This window comes from Coffea arabica, chromosome 9c (genome assembly GCF_036785885.1).
Source record: "Coffea arabica cultivar ET-39 chromosome 9c, Coffea Arabica ET-39 HiFi, whole genome shotgun sequence".
Taxonomy (NCBI): Eukaryota; Viridiplantae; Streptophyta; class Magnoliopsida; order Gentianales; family Rubiaceae; genus Coffea; species Coffea arabica.
In genome coordinates, this window is record NC_092326.1 from 35,111,847 (window position 1) to 35,135,976 (window position 24,130).

The following is a 24,130-nucleotide window of genomic DNA, read 5'->3' on the forward strand; positions in this document are numbered from 1 at the left end:
TCCTTCAATTAGCCAATAATAAAGATATGGATTTTATTATGATAATACAATAATAAACACTCACTAAATAATTTAGAGTAAGGCATTGTTTGATAACTTCATTTAGCACTTACACTTAATGGATTCAAATTTTAATATGTTTAGACGTGTTTGATAATGAAAAATTAAACATCTAAATTAATTAAGTGATACTGAATTTCATAGACAAAACTTGCTTCAAAAAATAAGTGATAAACTATTCACTTATCACTTAATGTGACGTATACTCAAATGTATCAGATATATGACTTAATAATTCAATAACTTAATGGATTCAAATTTCAGATTTCAGATTTCAATTTTCAAACTTCAATTTTATCAAACACATCCTAAATCTTATATATACACTGACAATGTATACGCTATTATAGTTGAATACATGACATATGAACAACATTTGAATTTAGATGAGTTATCATGTGTCTAACGGTGATGGTATGTACATTGTCTATGTATAAAAAAGTAATCCAATAATTTATGATGTACATTAACATCTACCTCTATTTACTTGAGAAATCTTTTCCTATAAAGAGATCTTTTGTGGGCTCAAAATTTGCTTTAGTCAAATATTAAATACTCTATGACTTAACAAAAATGGCTAACTTAAGATTATATGGGGGTATGTTTTTAACAATCAAAATGAAGGGCCAAGATATATAAAACAAAGAATGAAAATTTTACAAAGATTAAGGAAAAAAGTTAGTTTACAATTAGAAGAAATAAAAATTACATTCATATAAAATTCTAGAAAAAATAAGCAGAATTTAAACAAAAAATCTAAAGGGGAAAAACAAAAGAAAGGAGAGACTGAAACAAAGACATGCATCATTATAGGAAAGGATGACCAGTTTAATTACGCAACTTGAAATATATTAGCATCAATGCTTTTCTTAATAATAGCTGTACAAAGTGTTTATTTTTTGTTTATTCTTATTTTTTTGCTTCTCTGTTGATTCCTTAAACTTTATTCATCTTTAAGTTATGATGTTTTTTGGACAATTAAAAAAATAAAATCTAGTGTCTTGTATACAGTATTACGATGGTGATAATGGCCTAGACCCTCTTTTTCTAAAATTTTAAAATACTTCAATAGTTTAATCTACATGTTACTATTTTTAATAGGATAAATGAAAAGGAAAAAGAAATCTTTCAAGATTCCAAATGGAGCCAGTATAGGTGCGTGGCTGAAGATTGGTTCCTAAGAATCAAATGGGTATTTTTCAAAGAATTAATCTTATATACCTGACAATTTATCTATTACTTGATATGGATGCATGTTATTTAATATCAATTGAATTTAAATTTCACTTTTTGCATGTGTTCTATACCTGCTAATGTATATATTATTAGTGTATAGAAAATTAATTCTTTCTTAAATAATTGTGAAACAAATTAGAAAAGATCCCGTGATGAAAAACGGGATGAAGGAAATTCATTCAATCTACAATCTAAAATAATGAACGAAAGCAGAATATTCATACCGTATTAATAAGAATTTAAAACTGCTACATGCACAATCATAAGGGGTGCAAACGAGCCGAGTTGGAGTCGAGTTTTGGCTAATCGAGCCGAGCTCGAGTTAATTTTGTGAAGCTCGAACTCGAGCTCGAGGAGCTCAAAATATCAAGCTCGAGCTCGAGTTCGAGCTTAAAAAATAAAAAAATAATTATTACTATTTTATTTTTAAAAAATAAAAAATAATTATTTATTTTTTAAAAAAAATAAAATAATAATTTTTTTAATAAATAATAAAATATTAGGGATATATATGTAATTTTACTATTAAAATAAAAAAATATATATATATAATTGAGCTCGCGAGCCGCTCGCGAGCCAACGAGTTTAATGTTTTTGAGCTCGAACTCGAGCTCGAGATTGACTTAATTAGCTCGACCTCGACTCGAACTCGATATTGACAAACTCGAGTCGAGCTCGTATTCGAGCCGCTCGCGATCGGCTCGATTCGCGAAACACCCCTAATCATAACCATAATCATTTCAATACTTTTCCATCTTCTTATTTATTTACACAAGAAAGCAACTCCATCATCACCCAACCCAACGTATGTTTCACTCCCTCGCATTTTTTTCTACAATTCTTCAGTATTTCTAGCTGCACTCTAATTTCAAATTCTATCATTACTTTCACCAAGACCGCAAACAACTAGATGTATTTCAAGAAAGTCTTGATTGCCAATCACAAGATTGCCTAGGAGAAAAGAAGTGATTGTAAAACGAAATAGTGACAATCTTAGTCCCACGTCTATGGCAGAAGTTTAACAAATCGACCGTCATATTGTACATGTACCGAATTCGAGACAAGGATGGTCATTAGAATGACCGTTCCAGTAGTCTCGAATTCCTCTTATTGAGGTCTGAGAGACAATTGTTCAGAAATCGTCTCGAAATGATTGTTTCTTGGATCTCAATAAGAGGAATTTGGGAGAATGATATTCCGTTTGAATTAGTTGTTTTTAGAAATATTTTTGAAAAATTTTACTGTAACAGAGTTTTTATTGTATATTTTGGAATATTTTTAGAAAATATTTTAGGATATTTAGGAGTAGAAGAGTTTTTAAAATATATTTTGAGATATTTTTTAAATATTAAAAAAATTTGAACTACTTTTTATAGTACCTTTTAGAGTATTATTTAAAAATTTTAATAATATTTAAAAAATTAATTTTTGAAAAACTCTTGAATCCAAACAGCGCCTTGTATCAATAAATTTGGATCTCAATAATATCGTCTGTCAACGATTATCTCTGGGACCTCAATAAGAAGCTCAAGTTTAGTTAGTTCTTTGGATTAAAAAAAAAAACCCCACACCCCCCGTATTCGTACAAGTATCTGAGCCAATGCGGTGGGTTGATGGTCATGTTGTACTAGATTCAATGCAAATACAGTAGGTCAAATCTCAATTACGTGATTATATCGATTTAAAACGCCATGAAAGTGGCACCCGGCACTTGTACTAATAAGGACGAGGGGCTTGGACGGTTGTCTCTGACAACCGTTTCAGGCAGTTCACGGCCAGGATGAAGTTTTAAGAATTTGTGCGGCTCAAATCACGTCTTGTAACTAGATTTTCACGTCGTGTGAGACCTATAAAAATGTTGTTCTATTTTACTCGCTATTGTTCAATTGTTATATCTTGTATAAATGATATTACATCATGTATAAATGATGTTACACTTTTCGGAGCAATTGTTCTAACAATCGCTCCGGCCCCGCGTCCAATAAGGACGTGCGCTCGATGCGTGTATCCTGATGATTTCTTACTACGTTGTTGTTAGTTTTTATCGTATTATTCAAGTAATATGTTCAATAGTCTATAAGATCGTGAATTCATTAATTGATCTTAAAAATCCCTCGGACAAGGGGCAGGAACAGTTCGGGAATGACCGCTCCTGCCCCTCACGCCCCTCCCATGTCAATTGTTAAAGTTGATTACTTGGTCAAACTGACCATCGGATACCTATATTGTTAGGTACAGCGCAAGGCTGTAGCTGGACTATATGATGGAACTTCTTTGTGCGGTAATACAACTCGTCCACGTAATCTCTCAATGGGGCTGGATAGGAGTCAGCCGCATGCGATTGCGAATAGTAGCTAGAGTCAAAATTTGACTCGAATTCGATTAATATCGAGTTTGAGTTCTAATTCAAATTAAAAATTCTCAATTTATTAATTTACGAGTTGATTTAATTATATATATACATTAAAATTATATATATTCATAATATTTTATTATTTATTAAAAAATTTTATTTTATTCATTTTTAAAAATAATTATTTTTTATTTTTTTAAACTCGAGCTCCAATTCGACTTGGATGAATTTAAGGTCAAACTCAAGTTCAAATTTTACACTGAGAGTTCGTTGAACTCGAGTTCAAAATTAAATTTGGTAGAATTAAGTAGAGACACGATTTAATTAAACAAAACTCGATTCAACTTGAGTCGTTTGCAACCTTACTTCCAAATTTTGGTGAAATTTCAAAGCTAATAGCAATGGTCCTTTCTATGACCATCGTGCTTACGGTGTTTGCATCCAGATTCTCAACCAAGCGCAAGTGCAATGCTTTGACCTTGTTTGGATTGTGATTTTTTTTTAAAAAAAAAAACAAATTTTATGAAAAAATTTTACCTCACATTTTCGCGAACACATTATGTGAAAATAATTAGAGGTTTTGATCTGCTTATGCAGTGAGAAAAAAAAAATGAAATGAAATACATGCGTGTATTTTATCAAAGTTTGAGGTTTGAAAATGAAAGCTTCTTTTTCTCTTGTTATATTTTCTCAAATGGTTACCAGATAGCCTATATAGGTTTGAATACATAATTGAAAGATGAACAGAAAAAGAGTGAACTTGTGTATGTCTCCCAAATCAAAGCGACCATCAAGCCTGTCATATACACAGCTAGTTAGCGAGAAATAAAAATTAGAGTTAAATGCAAAAAACCCTCCACGAACTATATATTCAGTTGCAAACTTGTAATTTATCCCCTAAACTATAATAATAGATATTTTGTTCCCTTGAATGATAAGTTTGGACAACATTACCTTTACTATTTTAAGTATTTTCTATTTTCTCTATTCTTTTTGTTTCATTTTTTTTCCTTTTCATAATAAGTCTAATTCTCAACCAGCAATTGCACAATTATAGTTTGATTAGAAAAGTACCTTTAAGCTAAATTAAAAAAGAAAAAGAAAAAAAAGCATGCATACATATATACACACACATATATCCATCCCCAATTTAAGTTTGAGTCATCATTACTTGTTTCTAATTAAAATATTTCCTATTTGGCTTTCAACAACATATGCTCTTGGACAAAAGTGGCATCAAAATATGTTTTTAAAACATTATATTCCATCTATTATTCTTTTTTCATTTTCTTTGCCATTTTTTATTCATTTTTCTTTTTCATTTTCATTCTTCACAAAAGCTCTCCCCTTCTCGGTGAATCTATGTCAAGTGATTGCCTGTTAATTTTTCTTTTTCTTTATTTCTACAGTATCTGTATTGTCATGTCTCAAAATTTTGCTATTTCTCTTAGGTTTGCAAAAAAAAATTATGTAAATTATGTCTCAAATTATGTAAATTATTTACAATATTCCGCCTACATTTAAGTATGTTTATGCACTTAAATAACTCAAGATATATAAACAATAAGTTGGGCTAAAGAAAAAAGAAAGAGGAAAAGAAAATGAAGGGAGAAAAAAATGAAAAATGAATTGAGCATGAAAAAAAAAAGATCTATGTATTTTGAGGGCATCTTGCTCAAGAAACTTGAAACTGGGGGTAAATTAAAGTGCCTGTTAGAAAATTTTGGGGCCAAAGTGCTACTTCTTCAAAAGTCCTGGGGTTCACTGCAATTAACTCAAGAAAGATGATCCATTCTCATTTTCTTATCGAGCATTAACATTTCGATTAAATAAAAGATATGCCAAGTTGCCGACAACATTTTGTACGAGATCATTTCCCCTTCGTTTAATATCGTTATTTTCTCACGTGGGAATAGTTTATGTCGGCAATAGCTTTTTCATAGGTGCATGGCGTGTTTTCTTTGTTGCTATCTGTACTATTTTTTGCTTGTATTTAGTTTGAGTTTTCTAATTTTTCAATCATTTTTAGTTTGGTTGATCGCGCACACACACACACAAAATATAATGCTTAAATAATGGTAGTTGGTATAAACACTTTTGTCATCTTTTGAACTTTTAATTTTACTCTTATGAAAATTAATTTTTACCTTGATCACCTTATCATATTTTGCCAATATTACTACTTATAACCACCCTAAGTATTGTAATTACCAAATTATTATAATCATGGAAACCAAAGTTCTTTCATGAAAATTTTATACAAATTTTTGCTGTATGTAACAAACAAAATTAATACAAAAGTTGATTCATTTTAAATATTCCTTAATTATGTACGCATTAAGTGTGCCCTTAACACTAGTCCATACAATACCATATAAAATGCCTTAGCAATGGCAGTTGATGTAAACACATTTTTGTCATCTTTTAAAATTTCAATTTTACCCTAATCACCTTAGTAATGGTAGTTAATTTTTACCCTAATCACCTAATTACATTTTTCCAATTTATAATCACCCTAAATATTGTAATTACCAAATTACTCTAATCATATAAAGCAAATTTCTTTTATGAAAATTTTATATAAAAATTTTTATATGTAACAAACAAAATTGATTCATTTTAATTATTCCTTAACTGCATACATATTTGGTGTGCCTTTAACACTAGTTTCTACAATAAAAAAGCAAAAGTAAGTGGTTTGGTGTAAATAATATGTTGTCACTTTTTAGAATTTCTTTTTTATCTTTCAAATAACTTCTCACTACTAACCCACTACAATTCGATCACTAAAATCACGCAACCAATGATATACGTGTTTATAAACATAACAGCTTATAAATAATTGTTTGATTTAATTATTTGTTTCATTTTTATGATTTTTTTATATTAAATTTTTAAATTTAATATATTAGATTTTGTTGCCAAATAATAAATCTATATTCATTAGGTCAATTGAAGATTTTGTTTTTATTTTTTATCACTTGCACAGCATTATTTTCTCCTTAATATGCACACACATAGTGTGTTCCTTACCCGCCGGTCTATGTCTACATGGAAGAGGTCTCTTTTGGTGTAAAACATTTGTGTCATTTAGTGTTATACCAAGAATATCTTCTAATGTAAGGCCTTGTTTGGAAAGCCATTTTCCACCAAAACCCTCATTGGATAGGAGAAACGGTTAAATTACCATAGTTTGCTTAAGTAATGAAAATTTTATACAAAATTAATTCCCATAAAAGCATCTAAATTGGACAACATCGCGTGTTCCCTTAGAACTGGTATATATAATGCATGAGCAATGAATTTGATGTTTAAAAAATTTGCCATCATTTATTATTCTAATTTTACCCTTGCATGATAGAGTAATATACAACCACCCCATGATCACATAACTACTTCTACTACACTTATCTACTATTATGTGTTTCTACTAACTTTAATAAAAAAAAAAAGGAAATCTCAATACTCTGTAATGAATTGTTTTGCTGCAACAAATTTGTTATTCTATATTTTTTCATTGTATATTTTTCCCACTAGTATTCCTGAAACCGATGTCATTACAAAGAAATTAAAACCTCTTTTGACTTTAAAAACTAAACACAATGAGTAAGTCTTAAAACAATAAAAATGATTGGTGAATATTAACTGTGTGGTAGTTCCTGTTCAGTTTTATTGTCAATTTTACCCATTCTTATTCAAGTAAATTCTCATTCTACTTGTTGCCTCACATCTCCAAACTGACAAATATTGCACGGAAACAAGTACAGTAGCGTATAATTACCATTACGAGAATACAAGGAAAGAAAGAAGCCAAGTTTAACTACTTGGGATTAAATTGAAATGAGTAGAATATTACAGTGGGTTAACTCCTTGGGATTAAATTGAAATGACTAGAATATTACAGCGGACCAAGTACACTAAAACTTAAATATAGGGGTCGACTGGAATGGCGGTACAACCTTTCAAACATATGGTAATATTACAAATACTATTTATAATTTTGCCACTCATACAATCAAGTGGATATAAAATCATGATCATACTAAAATTGTACGAGTTACTCAGAATGTGGGATAATTTTAGAAACCTCCCTTGAAGTTTTATGAAATAACATTTAGCTCTCTTGAAGTTCTTAAAATTTCACTTAGCACCCTCGAAGTGACATTTTGATAATATTAGAAAATTCATGTTAGAGGAGAGAGACTATTTTAGTACCCTCAATACGCTTAGGCTACAAAAAAAATGAACATTTTACAAAGCAAGAAAAAAAACACTAAATTGGAACTATTTTAAAAGTGAGGGGGGGTGAAAGTTGATAAGAATTTATATTGTAGCCAATAGTCACTTCTATTATACAAAGAGACAATAAAAGCAATACTATTCTTTAGACCATTTCTACAAATAAAATGTCCCATACTGTTGAAGGCAATTAACATATAAAACTCATACATTTAAGCAAAAAAATCTTAGCAATAAATGAAATTCAACTTCAATATTATACAGAGAATTTACTCGAAATAAATCGACTTTTTCATGGGTATGAAAAATGAAAATTTTATTGTAAAAAGGAAAATGTTAGAATTTGAAAAACTACGGCATCCGGAATTTTAGTTAGTTGATTTCTCTCGCGCTTTATATAAATAGGAACAAATAATAAATAAATAGATAAATATAGTTGTGAAACACAAAAAAAGGGAAAAAAGAACCTGTAGCTCTTCTTCTTCAAATGCACAGAATATTTCATTGATTAAATCCTATATTTCATTGATATTTGCAATTCAATATATATATGTATGTATGTATGTATGTATCGATATTGTTAAAAAAAAGAGCAAGAAATATAGAGAAAGAAAAATAAGTTTAGAAAATTTAAATATCAAGATATTATTGATGATTCTTCACAGAGAAAGAAAAATAAGTTTAGAAAATTTAAATATCAAGATATTATTGATGATTCTTCACCTTCGATATTGGGATATGGTACCAACTATTATTTTAAGGGTGCTAAACGTGATTTTGAAAACCTCAAGAGAGGTAGGCAACATTTTGTGAAACCTTAGCGGATGTTTCTGAAATTTTCCCCTCAAAATATTGTAAGAATTATGTCATCCAGTCATCCAGTTGAACTTGAAATGCCATTCTTATTGGCCACTAAAAATGTTCCCATTTCTTCTTCTTCTCCTCCTCTCCATTTTTTATAGTATCTAAAAAGAAAAAATTACACAAACTTCTCCAGTTCATTCGGGGCATCTTTCCCCGATGAAGACTAAATTCATCACTCGTGGCATGCAAGAATATGACTTGGATTTACATATCAGGAACATGGGGAAAGTATAATTACACGGTTATGAGATTTGGGTAAAGAACAAGACAAAAAAGAAACCACCATCTTAGGCAGTTAGTCAATCCGAATACAATAATTGCCTTCTGCAATGTTCCCCTTTCTTCTTCTTCTCCTTTCCTTTATCACTTTCAGTTCACAACCATTTTCAGCAACTTCAGATACCATCTATGACAATTTTGCATATTGTCTAACAAGAAACGGAATCCCAAGTAACCAGATCTCTAAAATTCTGTATAGCCCATCAAACTCTTCATTCAATTCTGTTTTAGATGCCTATGTTCGAAACAAGAGGCTCAACACTCCAACTACTCGAAAACCATCCATAATTGTCACACCCTTGCAAGTTCAACATATCCAAGCTGCCATTCTGTGCACTAAAGGAACAGGGCTGCAACTAAATATCCGAAGCGGCGGTCATGATTTTGAAGGACTTTCATATGTTTCCGATGTCCCTTTCATCATTCTTGACCTGTTTAATCTGAGGTCCATTAATGTTGATACTGCAACTGAAACTGCTTGGGTACAAGCCGGCGCGACGCTTGGGGAACTGTACTACAGAATTTGGGAGAAGAGTAATATACTTGGATTTCCAGCTGGAGTTTGCCCAACCGTTGGAGTTGGTGGACACATAAGTGGTGGCGGCTACGGTTCACTGTTGCGAAGATATGGCCTGACGGTGGATAATGTTCTCGATGCACAGATTATCGATGTTAACGGCCGGGTTTTGGATAGAAAAGCAATGGGAGAAGATCTGTTTTGGGCTATTAGAGGTGGAGGTGGTGCTAGTTTTGGTGTTGTTTTGGCATATAGAATCAGGTTAGTCAGAGTGCTTGAAATTCACTCTGTTTTTACTGTGCAGAAGACTGAGGCAGAGAATGCAACAGATGTTCTTTACAAATGGCAAAATGTTGCTGACAAAATTGACAACGATCTGTTTATTAGAGTTCTGGTGCAGCCAATTACTGGAAAAGTGAAGGGTCAGAAAATCATTAGATTGACATTCATGGGACATTTCCTTGGAGATGCAAACAGATTTATTTCTGTTATGAATACTGGATTTCCTGAACTGGGATTGAAGAGAAGTGATTGTTTGGAAACAAGTTGGATTGATACAATGCTTTGGTGGTATAAGTACAAGATTGGGACAGCAAAGGAAGTACTATTGAGCAGGGCTTATGATCAATTGATCTTCTTTAAGAGAAAGTCAGATTATGTACAGAACCCCATTCCTAAAGATGGATTAGTATCACTGTTCAAGAAAATGAGCGAAATTACTTATGGTGGAAAAACAGGACTTGTTTTCAATCCTTATGGTGGAAGAATGAGAGAAATTCCTGAGAATGAAACACCATTTCCTCATAGGGCAGGGATCATTTTCAAGATTCAGTATTCAGTAAATTGGGAAGATGCAGATCCTAATTTAATCAATCAATATGTGGGGGAAGCAAGAAATTTGTACAGTTTCATGACCCCTTTTGTGTCCAAGAATCCAAGGCAGGCTTTTCTCAATTATAGGGACCTTGATATTGGAACCACCGACAACGGTAAGAATAGTTACAATGAAGGACAAGTTTATGGGGTCAAGTATTTCAAGAATAATTTTGATAGATTGGTGAAGGTGAAGACTATGGTGGATCCACAAAATTTCTTCAGGAATGAGCAGAGCATCCCTACTTTGAACCTTCAGACCTCTAAAGGAAGGAAGGGAAGAAAGTAAAGAGCAACAAATGATAATTGCTCATATATTAATGATTATCAAGTAGCACAGGTGCCTTATCCTCTCAATGGTTTTAGTATAAAATGTCATGTTAATGATTGGATATTGTGAGCATTACTTTTCCAGCATTATAATACCGAATGGTTCGTTGTGCATTAAAGAGGCAAAAGTGATGTACATTCATCGATTAATTTCACTTTGCACCCCCAACTATTTCCACATTGAAATGTGCATCCTAAACTTTTAATTTAGCTTGATTTTAAAATCGATCGGAGGATCAAAAGTTTAAGGTGGTTGATTGAGGAAATTAGAGCTTTAGAATGTGAAGTCTGATGACTGAATAGTTGAAGGGTGCAAACTGCAATTGACCCTATATATTCATGGCTTTTTGATTGAAGAATATAGAAGACTACTCAAGTTTGTAATCATTGCATTAATTGAATGATATACATAAAGTTTCTTTGTGCTTCACTACAGAATTGCACAGAGCATACATTAAACATTAAGGAATAGAAGTGCTGGTTGAAGTCATACAAGAACACCTCTTTCTTATTGTGCAAATACTTAAATTCTTGAGGAAGTACTGCAATTAAATTCTTAAAGAAAGGCAACAAACCATGTCTAGATAACATATACAATCTAAGTTAGCTTCATGTCTGCTTAGCAACTAGAAAATTGTTTACTGGTCACAGTCATAGGAGCATGTGATTAAAATATTTTTTTCTTGTATAATTATTAGATTAACCAAGTTGATGCACAGAAAACTTGGCTGAGATATTATTGTGGATTAATATTTTCTACATTGACAGTGTTTATACCATCAATGTTAGATGAATGATAACTATGTAAAATTTAAATTTAAAATTCAATTTTTACACATATGTCATGAATCCAATAATAATAGTTTATACACTGTTAGTGTATATGAGATTTACTCTATTATTACCCTATTATGGTATACATATGGACTCGGAACATGTCCTTGTGATCATCAACGGGGATAGGGAGGGAATGTTTTAAGTTTAATCATTCTTTATATCACTATTATATCTTTAAACTTCAGTAACTTTTTCTCCAAAATTTTGTATTTCAATGTCATAATTGCACCATAAAAATCTGTTAGACGATGAAACCTTACAACTTTGTGGATAAGTAAACTTTAACAGGGTTGGACCAACTAGGCAATCCCATGGGCTTCGAACTGGGATGTAGGTCCTAACAAAACTTATTAGCTGGTTGAGGTCCAACAGGCCTCCTTTGAGGATGTGAAAATCCATGCCTTGCTTCAAGTCTTGGACCAATTGCAGCATCTTATACCAAAAAGGATAAACAGGCAAACCCAAGCCTAGAAGTTCATTTCGACCAATCGAATGGTTTCTTTTAAAAAGCCGAAAAGATTAGTGCCAGAATAATAGATGCCAAAACGAACAATAGGTCTTGGACATGCAATAGATCTCTTGATCAAATCTCCCCGTATCAGAGTTACTCGTTATTGGTTGATCTAAAGTAAAAATTCGCCTTTCCAAATTGAAAAATTCCATAAAATGTTCTATTTAATCAGTACAATGGCCCTCCTTTATTTTTATCCGTCCACCACGTTTTTTTATAACTTATATTATATGTTATAAAAAGTTTTGAAAAATCTAGAAAAAGAAATTCAATGTGAGACTAGAAATCTTTGAAGAGCAGGATAAAAAATCGTTATTCTTATGACACAGACAACTTTCTTTCTTTTGTTAAAATCTAGGAAGACGAGTAATCTCTTTTAGAAGTACTTGTTTTTTTAACCGCGTATCAATTTACAAAAGAGTTTGGTCTGATTGTGATAATAAATTTTAGGGTTAACTACAATATACCCTCTTAAACTATCATCCGTTTGTGACATGCCCTCTAAACAATTAATTGTAGCAATATACCACCTTTGTCTTACTAATTTAGGACGCACTACTCCAATCAAACTAAAATCAATAAGAAAGAGATTGGAATAGAAGATTCTTTGGAATAATTAATGCTGCACTTTTTACAATGTAATGTATGTGAGATAAAAAAATGATTGAAATATAAAAAAGTGTGTTAGAAAATGTATTTATGATACAAGCAAATAATTTTTGACCAAATAATTGCTATCCAAACACACCATAACCTCATAAAACAAACCAAAATTTCCAAAATGGTCATATCTTTATCTCCCTCCTTTTGCAACCCATCTTGCTCCTTTTTGTCCCTTTCTTAATCTTTTCCCTTTGGTTCCCTAATTTCCTCCTATGTTTTCAAACTCAGACTGGACCGATCAGTCTAATCGATTAGATCGAGAATCAGCCAAACATCCGGTCCGAGTCTTCCTATAAACCGTTTGTCAAAATCGGGTTTGACCGGAAATCGATAAAACCAATTAGAACCCAATTTTCCAAATTTCTATCCCGATGACTTTTTTTTCCTTTTTCCTTTTTCTTTTTCCCCTTCCATAGACCTCCCAAAAGAATTATTTAAATGGAATCTTTTTGGACTAAATCTAAATTCATCAAATATGTATCTAAAGTTATAAATTTAAGCACCCACGCAGAAGTCCGAAAGCAGAATTATTATTTGTATGGCTTAAGGTATCACCAGTCGATGTCAACATTTCAGGACATCTTGAAATGTTGTTCACTAGCTCTGGAGGGCAGTGTTTGGAGGAAATATTTGATGGAATTCCACACTCAATCACAGACCAAATAAACAACAACTTAACCAAAGCTGTAGAAGAAAAGGAAGTAAAGAAAGCCTTGTTCTCAATGAATCCTAATAAAGCCCCAGGACCAGATGGAATGTCCCCTCTTTTTTTTTTTTTTTTTCCCAAAAGTTTTGGTATCTCATTAAAGAAGACATGGTAAAGGCTATTCAAAGTTTTTTCCATTCCAGTCACATGCTTAAGGCCATGAACAACACTGTCATTTCTCTCATTCCTAAAATAGGTAACCCCACTGATCTGAAGCATTATAGACCTATTAGTCTTTGCAATGTGACCTACAAAGTGATTTCTAAAATTCTTGCTAATAGACTGAAAAGGGTTTTGGAACTCTGTATAAGCAAAAACCAAGCTTTCAGGAAGACAAATACTAGACAATGTGATTCTCTCACATGAATTTTTGCACCATCTAAAGAACAAAAGGAAAGGAAATGCAGGTTTTTTGGCTTTAAAGTTGGACATGTCTAAAGCGTATGACAGGGTGGAATGGAGGTTCTTAGAGGTGGTAATGAAGAAAATAGGTTTTTGCAACAAATGGATCAATTCGATCAAGAGCTGTATTGCCACAGTCACATACTCATTCAATATCAATGGGGAGCATAGAGGATTTGTCACTCCAAAAAGAGGTATAAGACAAGGTAATCCACTGTCACCTTATCTTTTCCTCTTTTGCTCAGAGGGAATGTCTAATCTCCTTAAAAAAACTGAAGAGAATAAGAAAATCACTAGAATGAAAATTAGCAGAAGAGGTCCATCAATCACACACTTGTTTTTTGCAGATGATTCTTTAATATTCTGTAAGGTTGAGCCCAATCAAGCTAGGGAGCTAATGCACCTTCACACTACAAGAAAATTGGTCATCAGTGACAACTTTTCTCTGTGACGAAAAAAAGTTGTCACAAAAGTGGATCCTTTATTGACGACTTTCTAACTCGTCACAAACCTCTAATGGGAGCCAACTCATTTGTGACGACTTAGAACATCATCACTATTGCTTGGACTATTTACAGACGACTTTTAGTTGTCGTCACTGATCACTATAAAAAAAATTTATTAGTGACAACAATTTTTAGTGATGACAATAAGTCGTCACAAAAGGTACTTCTTTAGTCGCGACACCTAAAGTTGTCACAATTGCATCAAAGCAACTAAATGTTTAGTGACGACCCGTTATTTTCGTCACAAACTACACCGCAAGAAATATGATCATTAGTGACAACATTTTTAGTGACGACAAAAGTCGTCATAAAAAGTGGTTGTTTAGTGACGACAAGGAAAGTTGTCATAATTGCTCAAAGCAACTAAGTTTTCAGTGATGACCTTGAAAAAGTTGTCACTAAAATGATCTATATAGTGACAACTTCTAATATCGTCACTGTCACTCCACCAATTCAGATTTAGTGACAAGAATTAATCGTCACTGTTTAAAATACTTATTTCTAAGTCACTTTCATTAATTCTACTGTGCCACCCTAACTTTTGCGATTTAGCCCCAAATGTTGTAAAAAATTTCATTATGATACCTTAACTTTTACAATTTAGCCCCATATGTAGTACACCGATTTTTTTAATTCTATTATTACTCCCTAACTTTTGTAATTTAGCCCCATATGTAATTCACTAATTTCATTAATTCTACTATGGCACTCTAACTTTTGCAATTTAACACCTATATGTAATACACCAATTTTATTATTTCTATTATGGCACCCTAGCTTTTATAATTTAACCCCTATTTTTTTATTAGGAAATTGCGAATGGTATCTTGATAAACTATGCATAAATATTTTATAATTTTCTCAAACTTAAGTAATAATTTGTTATAAACTCTAAAGATATATCTTTCATTACAATAGTTATAAGGCAGGCAGGTCTTTTTATCAATGGAATAAGAAATTTATGCCAGATTTATCCTTTGTACTACATGCCAAGTAGTATTAGCAAAGGAATAACAAAGTACTACAAAGTAATTAACAAAATAGCCTTCAGGGAGTATAGTTTATGGGCAAATGAGCATTATCTATTCAAAGTACCAACTTTTTATGGGCATTTTACTCTCAAACATATAATTTATGATAAATTTATAAATGTTTGTAAGTAAAATTCAAAAAGTGTTACACTGATTTCTTACAAAACGAAAACTGGTAGGTTATCTTTTCAATATAAATTAAATTTTTAAAAAAAAAAAAGAAATGGCCCATAAAGTACCAACTCTTTGTGGGTTTCCTCCATTACATGAACAAATATTCTGCTCTTTATGGGCATTTCACTCTGAATCATTTAATTTATGTTAAATACATAAATGTTTGTAAGTAAAATTCAAAAAGTGTTGCACTAATATTTTTATGAGAGGGAAATTGGTAGGTTTTGTATTTAACATAAATTAAATATGTGAAAGCAAAAAAAAAAAGAAATTACCCATAAATCTATGTCTTGCAAATCTATACTAGTAAAATAGTTTCAAACAAAATTAAACATTAAAATAAACTGTAATTTATACACATTAAAATATCTGTAATTTATACACATTTTGCAACTACTACTTTGTGTTTTCTCTGTAATGAATTTTTTAACTATTGAGAACTTAAGTTTTGTCTTGCAAATCTATACTAGTACAATAGTTTTAAACAAAATTAAACATTAAAATAAATGTTTGAAAAAGAACAAAAGTATATTTTCACTTATATGTAATTAACAAATTTTGCCACCTATATTGATGAAAATTTGTGTTTTTGTACTAAAAAATAAAGAATAATACTATAGCAATAAAATCTATGCTTCAAACCAAATTAAAAATAAAAAAAAGCATGATGATTGGTCTCAAATATTGGGAAAATGATTATTTTTATTGAAACTATGTTATAACGATATAATTTGAGTTTAATTATTTTGAATTACATGATGTTCTTTAGTGCTGCAATTATAAGAAACTAGTATAAAATATTAGCAAATTATAAAAGTACATTTTCAATTATATGAAATTAACAAATTTTGCCACCTATGTTGATGAAAATTTTTATTTTTTGCTAAAAAATAAAGAATAATACTATAGCATTAAAATCTATGGTTCAAACCATATTACAAATCTAGAAAAAAACATGATTTTTGGTATCAAATGGGGGGAAAATGAGTGAAGTCAAAATTTTGATCAAATCATAGGAAAGTGCCGCGCAACAAAAACAATATCCAAAGCAAAGCAAAGACCAAAGCAGCGGAACACATTCTGAAAACAAAAGCAACGGAACACTTGGTCTGAAACACAAACAAGCTTCTGCACTGAGCTGAAACAGAGCTTCCTATACATTTTCCCCAATTTTTCCAAATCCCTAATATTCTACTACATTTTCCCCAATTTTTCCAAATCCCTACTACATTTGCTTTTCTCCTTTTTTTTTCCAATCTTTTGCCCCCTCTATTTATGTCGAGGAAGCACAGGGGAGCAAGGTGTTGGAGCTGAGAGGAAAAAGACTGAAACAAGAAGGAAAAACTGAGAAGAGAAATCGAGAGAGCCGAGAGTAAGGCTGAGAAATTCTAAGCAAAAGGAAAGGGAAAGCAGCGAGTGAAGGAGAAAACCATCGCTTTCCATCATCGGTTTCCATCATCGTTGAAGGGCAACTCTGTCCGCTAAAGATCTTTCCAATCCGCTTCCTTTTTGCTGTCCAGGTATGTTACTTCTTATCTATCTGTTTGACGATGACGAGGTAGCCTTGCCATACTTATGATTTTAAGGTTCTTGGTACAGTCTATGATGAACCCATGAGGTCTTTCGTTGGATGTTTATGGTTGCCCTCTTATGTTTTGACAGGCCAAAATCAGAAAAATCACATAAATTTCCTGTTTCAACGTTCCATTCCTTTACTTGTGGTAGTGATTAATGGTTTTGTTAGAACCCCTGCAACAAGATGAAACCTTTTGCTTGTTGCAACTGTTTCCGGTACTTTTTTTTTTTAATCTTTTTTGGCCTTTCGGTCGCTGAGATAGCGTTTGATGTGATGCTGTGTTTGTTGTTTGATCCAAAGGTTTTAACTTTCTCCAATCTGGTAAGCCAAAGACTACATCTTTGGTCCTTATTTGCATAACCTGGGTCTGTTAGGGCCTTTGGAGTCCAATCGAAGGATGCGCTGCGACAAGCTCGAAGTTATCGGCTTGTTGCAGCAGTCTTTTCTTTCTGGGATTGCTAAAGTTGTGGTTTCATTTGATAATCTTGTTTTCGTTTGCAACTGGAGTGGGATACTATGAACATATCAGCTATCAGGGCTGTGTTTAGAAAGTCATTAGCCTTGAACTAAAGGCACACTGTCCTCTTTTCCCATTCCCTCGCTGTTATGCGAGCAATTCCAGTAGCTGAGAGTTGCTGCAACAAGGACGGTGCTCCTTGTCCTGCTGCAGCAATGTAGACAGATTAGAGCCCTATTCTCTATTGCAGCAATAAAAATTTTGATCTTTTGAATTGTTGAAGTTTCTGGAATGGTTTGAATTTCCTTTTTGGTTGGTTTGTTGTTTGATAATAATCTCATATATGAGTATGCTACGATTTAAAACAGCAATCAGTAAGCCTGCTACCTTCTGTTGTGCTCCTGTTCGTTCACTTGTTTAAGTAACTGTTTTCTTACGTTTCTGTGGAGTTTTGCTTAAGAGCCCGTTTGAGAGATTTTGACTTGCTTTACCATGAAACAAGACTTTCACTGCTGTTTTCCTTTTCATAATGCCGACCAAGTGTGAGTGTTAACTTGTTAAGTGAACTCCCATAGGTAAATTCAGAACTGGTGGAGACCTTTTGAATGAATTAGAATTTGCAAACTTTCACTTTGTTAGCTCTTATCCTCTTGTATGTACAACATGGCATTTTGATTATGAGTTTACGAAAGTTAATGTCGGTTTGGCTGCTGAATCTGTTTGGGTTTGAGCTGCAATTGTTGCAGCAGAAAGAGCTTGCTTTGTGGGAGCAAAGAAAGCTTCGGTCTGCCGGAGCCCAGAAACCTTTAGGAAATTTTAGGAACCTGAAGTTTTGGATGCTCCTTTGTTCTTTCTTAAAGCTGTGCTTTGTATCTTTTGATGGGGAGCTTATGTATATGGTGTATCAGTTTCTCCCGTGAAACTGAAGTAATGTGAGCTGCTAACTTTGGGTGGTTTTCGCTCGTCCATGAATTAAGTTTGTTTTAAGGGCCTGTGATTCAAAGCTGTGATTGCTTGGATGTAGGCTGTGTTCGACAGTCCTTTTTTTTTCCTTTCTTCTTTCTTTTTGATTCCAAGCTCCGGTGTTTTCTGTTTAGTTAACAAATCAATCAAGTTTTTCTTGGTTTGTTCACATGAATGCATCTAAGTTGAATAAAGAAATTGCATGAGAATGGTTGGGGAAGAAAAGAAAAAAATTTCTGAAGTATAGAAAGTAGTTGCAGAGGTTTGTTTCTCAGTTAATTTGCATAATTGCCTTGTCAGCTGTTGTTTAGTCTTGTTTTAATTAAAGTTAGTTCAAAGTTTCGCTTGCTGAAGGTTTATGAATGAAGCTTGCGGATGAAATCATAGGGAATTCACTTTTTAGCATGTTGGAAGTTGTTTTTTTTTTTGGTTTGTTGCTGCAGAAGCTGGGTCGTAGCATTTTGCATGCATTTTGCATGGGAATGTTCAAAAAATTGTACTTTAACCCCTTAATTTGGGTTTAGTGCTACTATGGCCCATAAGATTGAAAAGATTAATCATTTTTATCCTTTTGACATATTATTTTTCCTTGGTTTGTTTTCATTTGATTTGTGGATAGATTTTTCATGAACTTTAGGATGAAATAGGAAAGTTTAATGGTTTTCTAAAGAACTTATAGTTTTGATGGTGCTACTATGGCCCATAATAACTCAATCACAGCAAATGCTGGATGAAGACTGTCCTTATTGAGGAAATATTTCACTCGTTTTCTTCTTATTTTTATCTTGGATTTGTGTATCAATTTGCTTTCAAAGCAAATCCAGATTAAAAAAAATGGGATGTTGACTTGTGGAAAATGTGAACCAATTAATGTTGAATATTGATTTGAGTCCCATTTCGGATGGTTTTGTTCCTATCCATTTATTATCATCACTTTTTTTTTGGAATAAAGCAAAGTGGTCATATTGTGAAGCTCACATTATAGTATTATACTTAACAAATTTGAAAATTAGATAACCTTCATGTATTTGTGACATGTTTGACAGTTAGTTTCCTTTTTGTATTTATGAACCAAATGTGTAGTTGTGACATGTTTGAATTTACTAATAGCTGTGTTGTATTTTGTTTAATTTTTATTATTGTTGTATGGGAAGATTAATTTCCTGTATTGAGCTTAATTTCCTATATTTATTATATGTGTTGTCGTTGTAGTATCATGGTTGCGTTTTTTTTTGTGTTAGGATCAACAGTGCTTGTGAAAAAACATGGATAGGAGTTGGATGACAATTAAAGATTACTTGCATCCTAGATATTTGGCAGGAGTGAAAGAATTCGTTGAATTTGCTTATTTAGGCAAGGATCCCACATATAAGCTCCCTTGTCCATGTAAAGGGTGCAACAACTTTGAGGATCAAACTATGGAGGTCATGAAAAGTCATTTGTGTGGGGGAATTGTTGAGAGCTATACTAGGTGGGTATATCATGGTGAAAGGTTTGAAGATTCTGATGAGGATGAAAATGATAACATAGTTTTAGATGAAGAAAACAGTGAGTCAGATGATATTCAAGAAATGTTAAATGACGTTGGTACTGCAAACTTTGGCGAGAATTGGAGAAATTCGGGGGAACATAATAGGGATATACCAAATAAGCAAGAGGGGGAAGCAAGTAAGTTTCTTAGATTATTATCTGAAGCTGAAAAAAGTCTCTACCCGGGTTGTGATAAGTACTCAAAACTTTCCTTTGTTGTCCATATCCTTCATTTGAAAACTATGAATCGGTGGACTTGCAAATCCATCGATATGCTACTGAAATTCCTCATTCAAGTCTTCCCCATGGCATCAATTCCTAGCTCATACTATGATGCAAAAAATTTAATTCGTGAGCTAGGACTCAAGTGTGAAAAAATACATGCATGTGAAAATGATTGTGCACTTTATTGGAAAGAAAATGAAAGCCTCGATCACTGCCCAAATGAAAAATGTAAAGCACCTCGTTATAAATCCCCGGGTTCTAAAATTCCTAGAAAAGTGCTTCGCTATTTCCCCTTAAAATCAAGGTTGCAAAGACTATTCATAAACAAGGAGATAGCTCAAGATATGAGGTGGCATAAAGAGAGACGCGTTCCCAAGGAAAACACAATGACACACCCTGCTGACTCAATAGCTTGGAAGGAGTTTGATAACAGTCACCCATCTTTTGCCGAAGATCCTCGTAATGTTAGGTTGGGGCTTTCAACTGATGGTTTCAATCCCTATGGAAACATGAATAATGCATATAGTATATGGCCTGTAATCCTTGTTCCTTACAATCTACCACCTTGGAAATGCTTAAAGGACCCTTTTTTCCTGTTATCAATGATTATTCCAGGTCCTAAGTGCATAGGAAATGATATGGATATATTTTTTAGGCCTCTAATTGATGAGTTGAAAGAGTTTTTTGACACTGGCTTTGAGACTTATGATGCAGCCGTGGGAGAAAAATTTATGTTACGGGCTGCTCTATTGTGGACTATAAGTGATTTTCCAGCATATGCCTATTTGTCAGGGTGGAGTACGAAAGGTTATAAGGCCTGTCCTATTTGTTTAGATGATACAACCAGTGTATATCTGAGAAATGGATTAAAATGTTGCTATATGGGGCACCGGCGATTTTTGCCAGCGGACCATAAATGGCGCAGAGAAAGAAAGTCATTTGATGGCAAGAGTGATCTTAGACAGCCTGTTAGAACTTTATCCGGTGAAGAAATCTTTGAACAACTTCAAGAGTTTGATCAAATGGTGTTTGGTAAGGCACCTGAATTGCTTAAAGAGAAGAAAAGAAAACGCATGCAAAATCAGTCAAATTGGTTGAAGAAAAGCATTTTTTTTGAGCTGCCATATTGGAGTACTAACAAAATTAGACACAACTTGGACATTATGCATATCGTGAAGAATGTGTGTGAAATTTTGTTGGCTACAGTGATGGGTACGGGACACAAAAATAGGGACACTTGGCAAGCTAGAGAGGATTTGAAGGAAATGAGATTGAGGGAAGAATTGCATCTTCAAACTCAAGGGGATTCAAGGGTGATGCCCGCTGCATGCTACACTCTTTCACGCAGCGAAAGACAAAAACTATGCCAGTTTTTGAGCTCACTCAAGTTCCCCGATGGATTTGCCTCAAACATATCTCATTGTGTTAAGCCAAAAGAGTGCCAAATTTCAGGGATGAAGAGTCATGATTATCATGTATTCTTGCAACGTCTACTTCCATTAGCAATTAGAGGCATGCTGCCAAAGGATGTTTCCCAAACTTTGGTAGAACTAAGCAATTTTTTTAGGAAAATTTGTTCCAGGACTCTTTATGTAGATGAGTTAGATGCACAGGAGAAAAACATTGTTGTAATACTCTGCAAACTTGAAAAAATTTTCCCTCCAAATTTCTTCGATGTAATGGTCCATTTAATGGTCCATTTACCTGCTGAAGCAAAACTTGCTGGCCCAGCACAATACCGGTGGATGTTCCCATTTGAGAGGTAGTGTAAAGGCTATTTTAAGACTGAATCTTCTTTTGCTTCATAGGGTCGTACTGCTGTGACATCTTATGGCTGCATTTTTTTGACACAGAAAAATGGGTCAATACAAAGGTTATGTGCACAACAGAGCTCGACCGGAAGGATGCATTGTTGAGCGTTACTTGGATGATGAATGTCTAACATTCATTTCTAGGTACTTGCACAATGTTCCTACAATATTTAATGAACCAGAAAGAAACACCGAACGCTTTGAGGCTGCTGGAAAGTTGTCTATTTTTTCTGGAATGGCTCGGCCTTTTGGGGCAGCAACATTTTGTTGCTTAAGTGAATCAGAGTTGATGAAAATACATTTATTCATCTTGAAAAATTGTGAAGAAATTGATGATTACATAAGGTAATAAATTTATTACCTTATGTATATGAGAAGTGTTATATGTTTAGTCAATTATAGCACTAACCGTAGCACATAGATAACTAATAATACTATTGTATAGGATGCACAAAGAATTGCTTCAGCAGCAAAATGTGTCGAATGTAGAGCAGATGCACGATTTAGAGTTTCCAAAGTGGTTTGAAGATCGTGTAAGTATGGAACAAACTACTAGAAAACTTGTGGTATTTATATAGTTGTTAATTTGTTCAGTCATTCTAATTTCTTATTTGGGTTATATAGGTCACTTACATGCATACACAAGGCAGATGCTGTGATGAATTGTTGTCTTTGGCCAAAGGACTGGATTTTAGAGTGATCAAATATCCTGGTTGTAATGTCAATGGGTTTAGATTTCATACCAAAACACGTGAGGTAGACAGAAAAACCCAGAATAGTGGCATTATGGTGAAGGGTGAGCATGCTGATGTAGAAATAAACTTCTATGGTGCTATTACAGATATCTTAGAGGTTGAATACTCCTTCAGTCAAAGCCGAGTAGTTCTGTTCAAGTGTGATTGGTGGGACTTGAAAAATAGCTCATGTCTTAAAATAGACAAACAGAGTAATCTAAGCAGCGTCAATTTGTCAAAAAAATGGTATATAGACCAGCCATTTGTATTCGCTTCCCAAGCCGAACAGGTCTTTTACGTAAAGGATATGAGGCTTGGAGGTGATTGGCATGTTGTCGAGTCAGTCTGTCCACGTTCATCATATGCTGTTCTTGAAAAGGATGAGGATAAATCATGTGAAGAAGAGGTTTACCAAGAAGATTATCTTGAAGACCTAATTGGGGTTCAAGAGAATGTCGATTTGTCTAACTTGAAAAGAGGTGATATGCTAGCTGATGAAGCTGTAGAAACTGGCATCCTAAATTCTGATTCTTCAGCTAAACATGCCAGGAAAATGGATGATTTTTTTGTTGATGATGATGAGATTCAGCAATTGAGCTCGAGTGAAGATGAAAGTGAAAAATTTGTAGAAAGTGATGACTATGAGTCTGACTAAACGATGTTGTAAATAACATTTTCAGTTTCTATTTATAGTTACCATGTAACTTTTGGTTCAAATCAAGTGTATTTCTTATCTTGAATTATTTTTAGTTACTCTTATCTTCTAATTTGCAATATCTATTGTAAAATACAAGGCATATTAATTAAGTTCCTCCTTCGGGTGAGCATGCTGGTAATTGTACCTTGTCCTGGCTTTTTAGACATATTTAGTCTAAATGCATGGCTGATTGATATCTTTTTATCATGTAGTTACATGGCTGGGCCAGGGAAGAAAGGAAAATGTCCTATGCGACCAACTCGAGGTGCTGAAATACCTAATGCAGCAGAAGCTAGAGAAAAAATAGGTGAACAGGTGATGAAAATTGACTTTGCTATGTACTTGTACCTTCACTTCTTTATACCATTGGTTTTAAACAATTAAGCATCTGCCCTGCTGTGTATTTCTTACTTCACTATAGCAAGTTGGTGGCCCAAAAGGTAGTCTAGCTAGCAATGCCAATAATGGTGCTGAATTCAGCCTATCTAGAAAGTCAGTTCAAATTCGCCTATTTGATGAGACTGAGGTTAGTTCTTACTTTTGGTAGTTGGCAATA

At 33.2% G+C, this 24,130-nt stretch overlaps 1 protein-coding gene across 1 annotated transcript; it reads left to right on the top strand.

Moving 5' to 3' along the window:
• Positions 1–8,801: 8,801 nt before the first annotated feature.
• On the top strand, positions 8,802–10,879 carry LOC113708916 (berberine bridge enzyme-like 21). The gene has a single exon (XM_027231637.2). It carries the CDS (start codon positions 9,082–9,084, stop codon positions 10,708–10,710), a length of 1,629 nt encoding a protein of 542 aa, XP_027087438.2. The 5' UTR covers positions 8,802–9,081; the 3' UTR covers positions 10,711–10,879.
• The last annotated feature ends 13,251 nt before the right edge of the window (positions 10,880–24,130 follow it).

Excerpts from the sequence above, each read along its gene's own strand:
- LOC113708916 (XM_027231637.2), top strand. The coding sequence starts at position 9,082 with ATGTTCCCCTTTCTTCTTCTTCTCCTTTCCTTTATCACTTTCAGTTCA.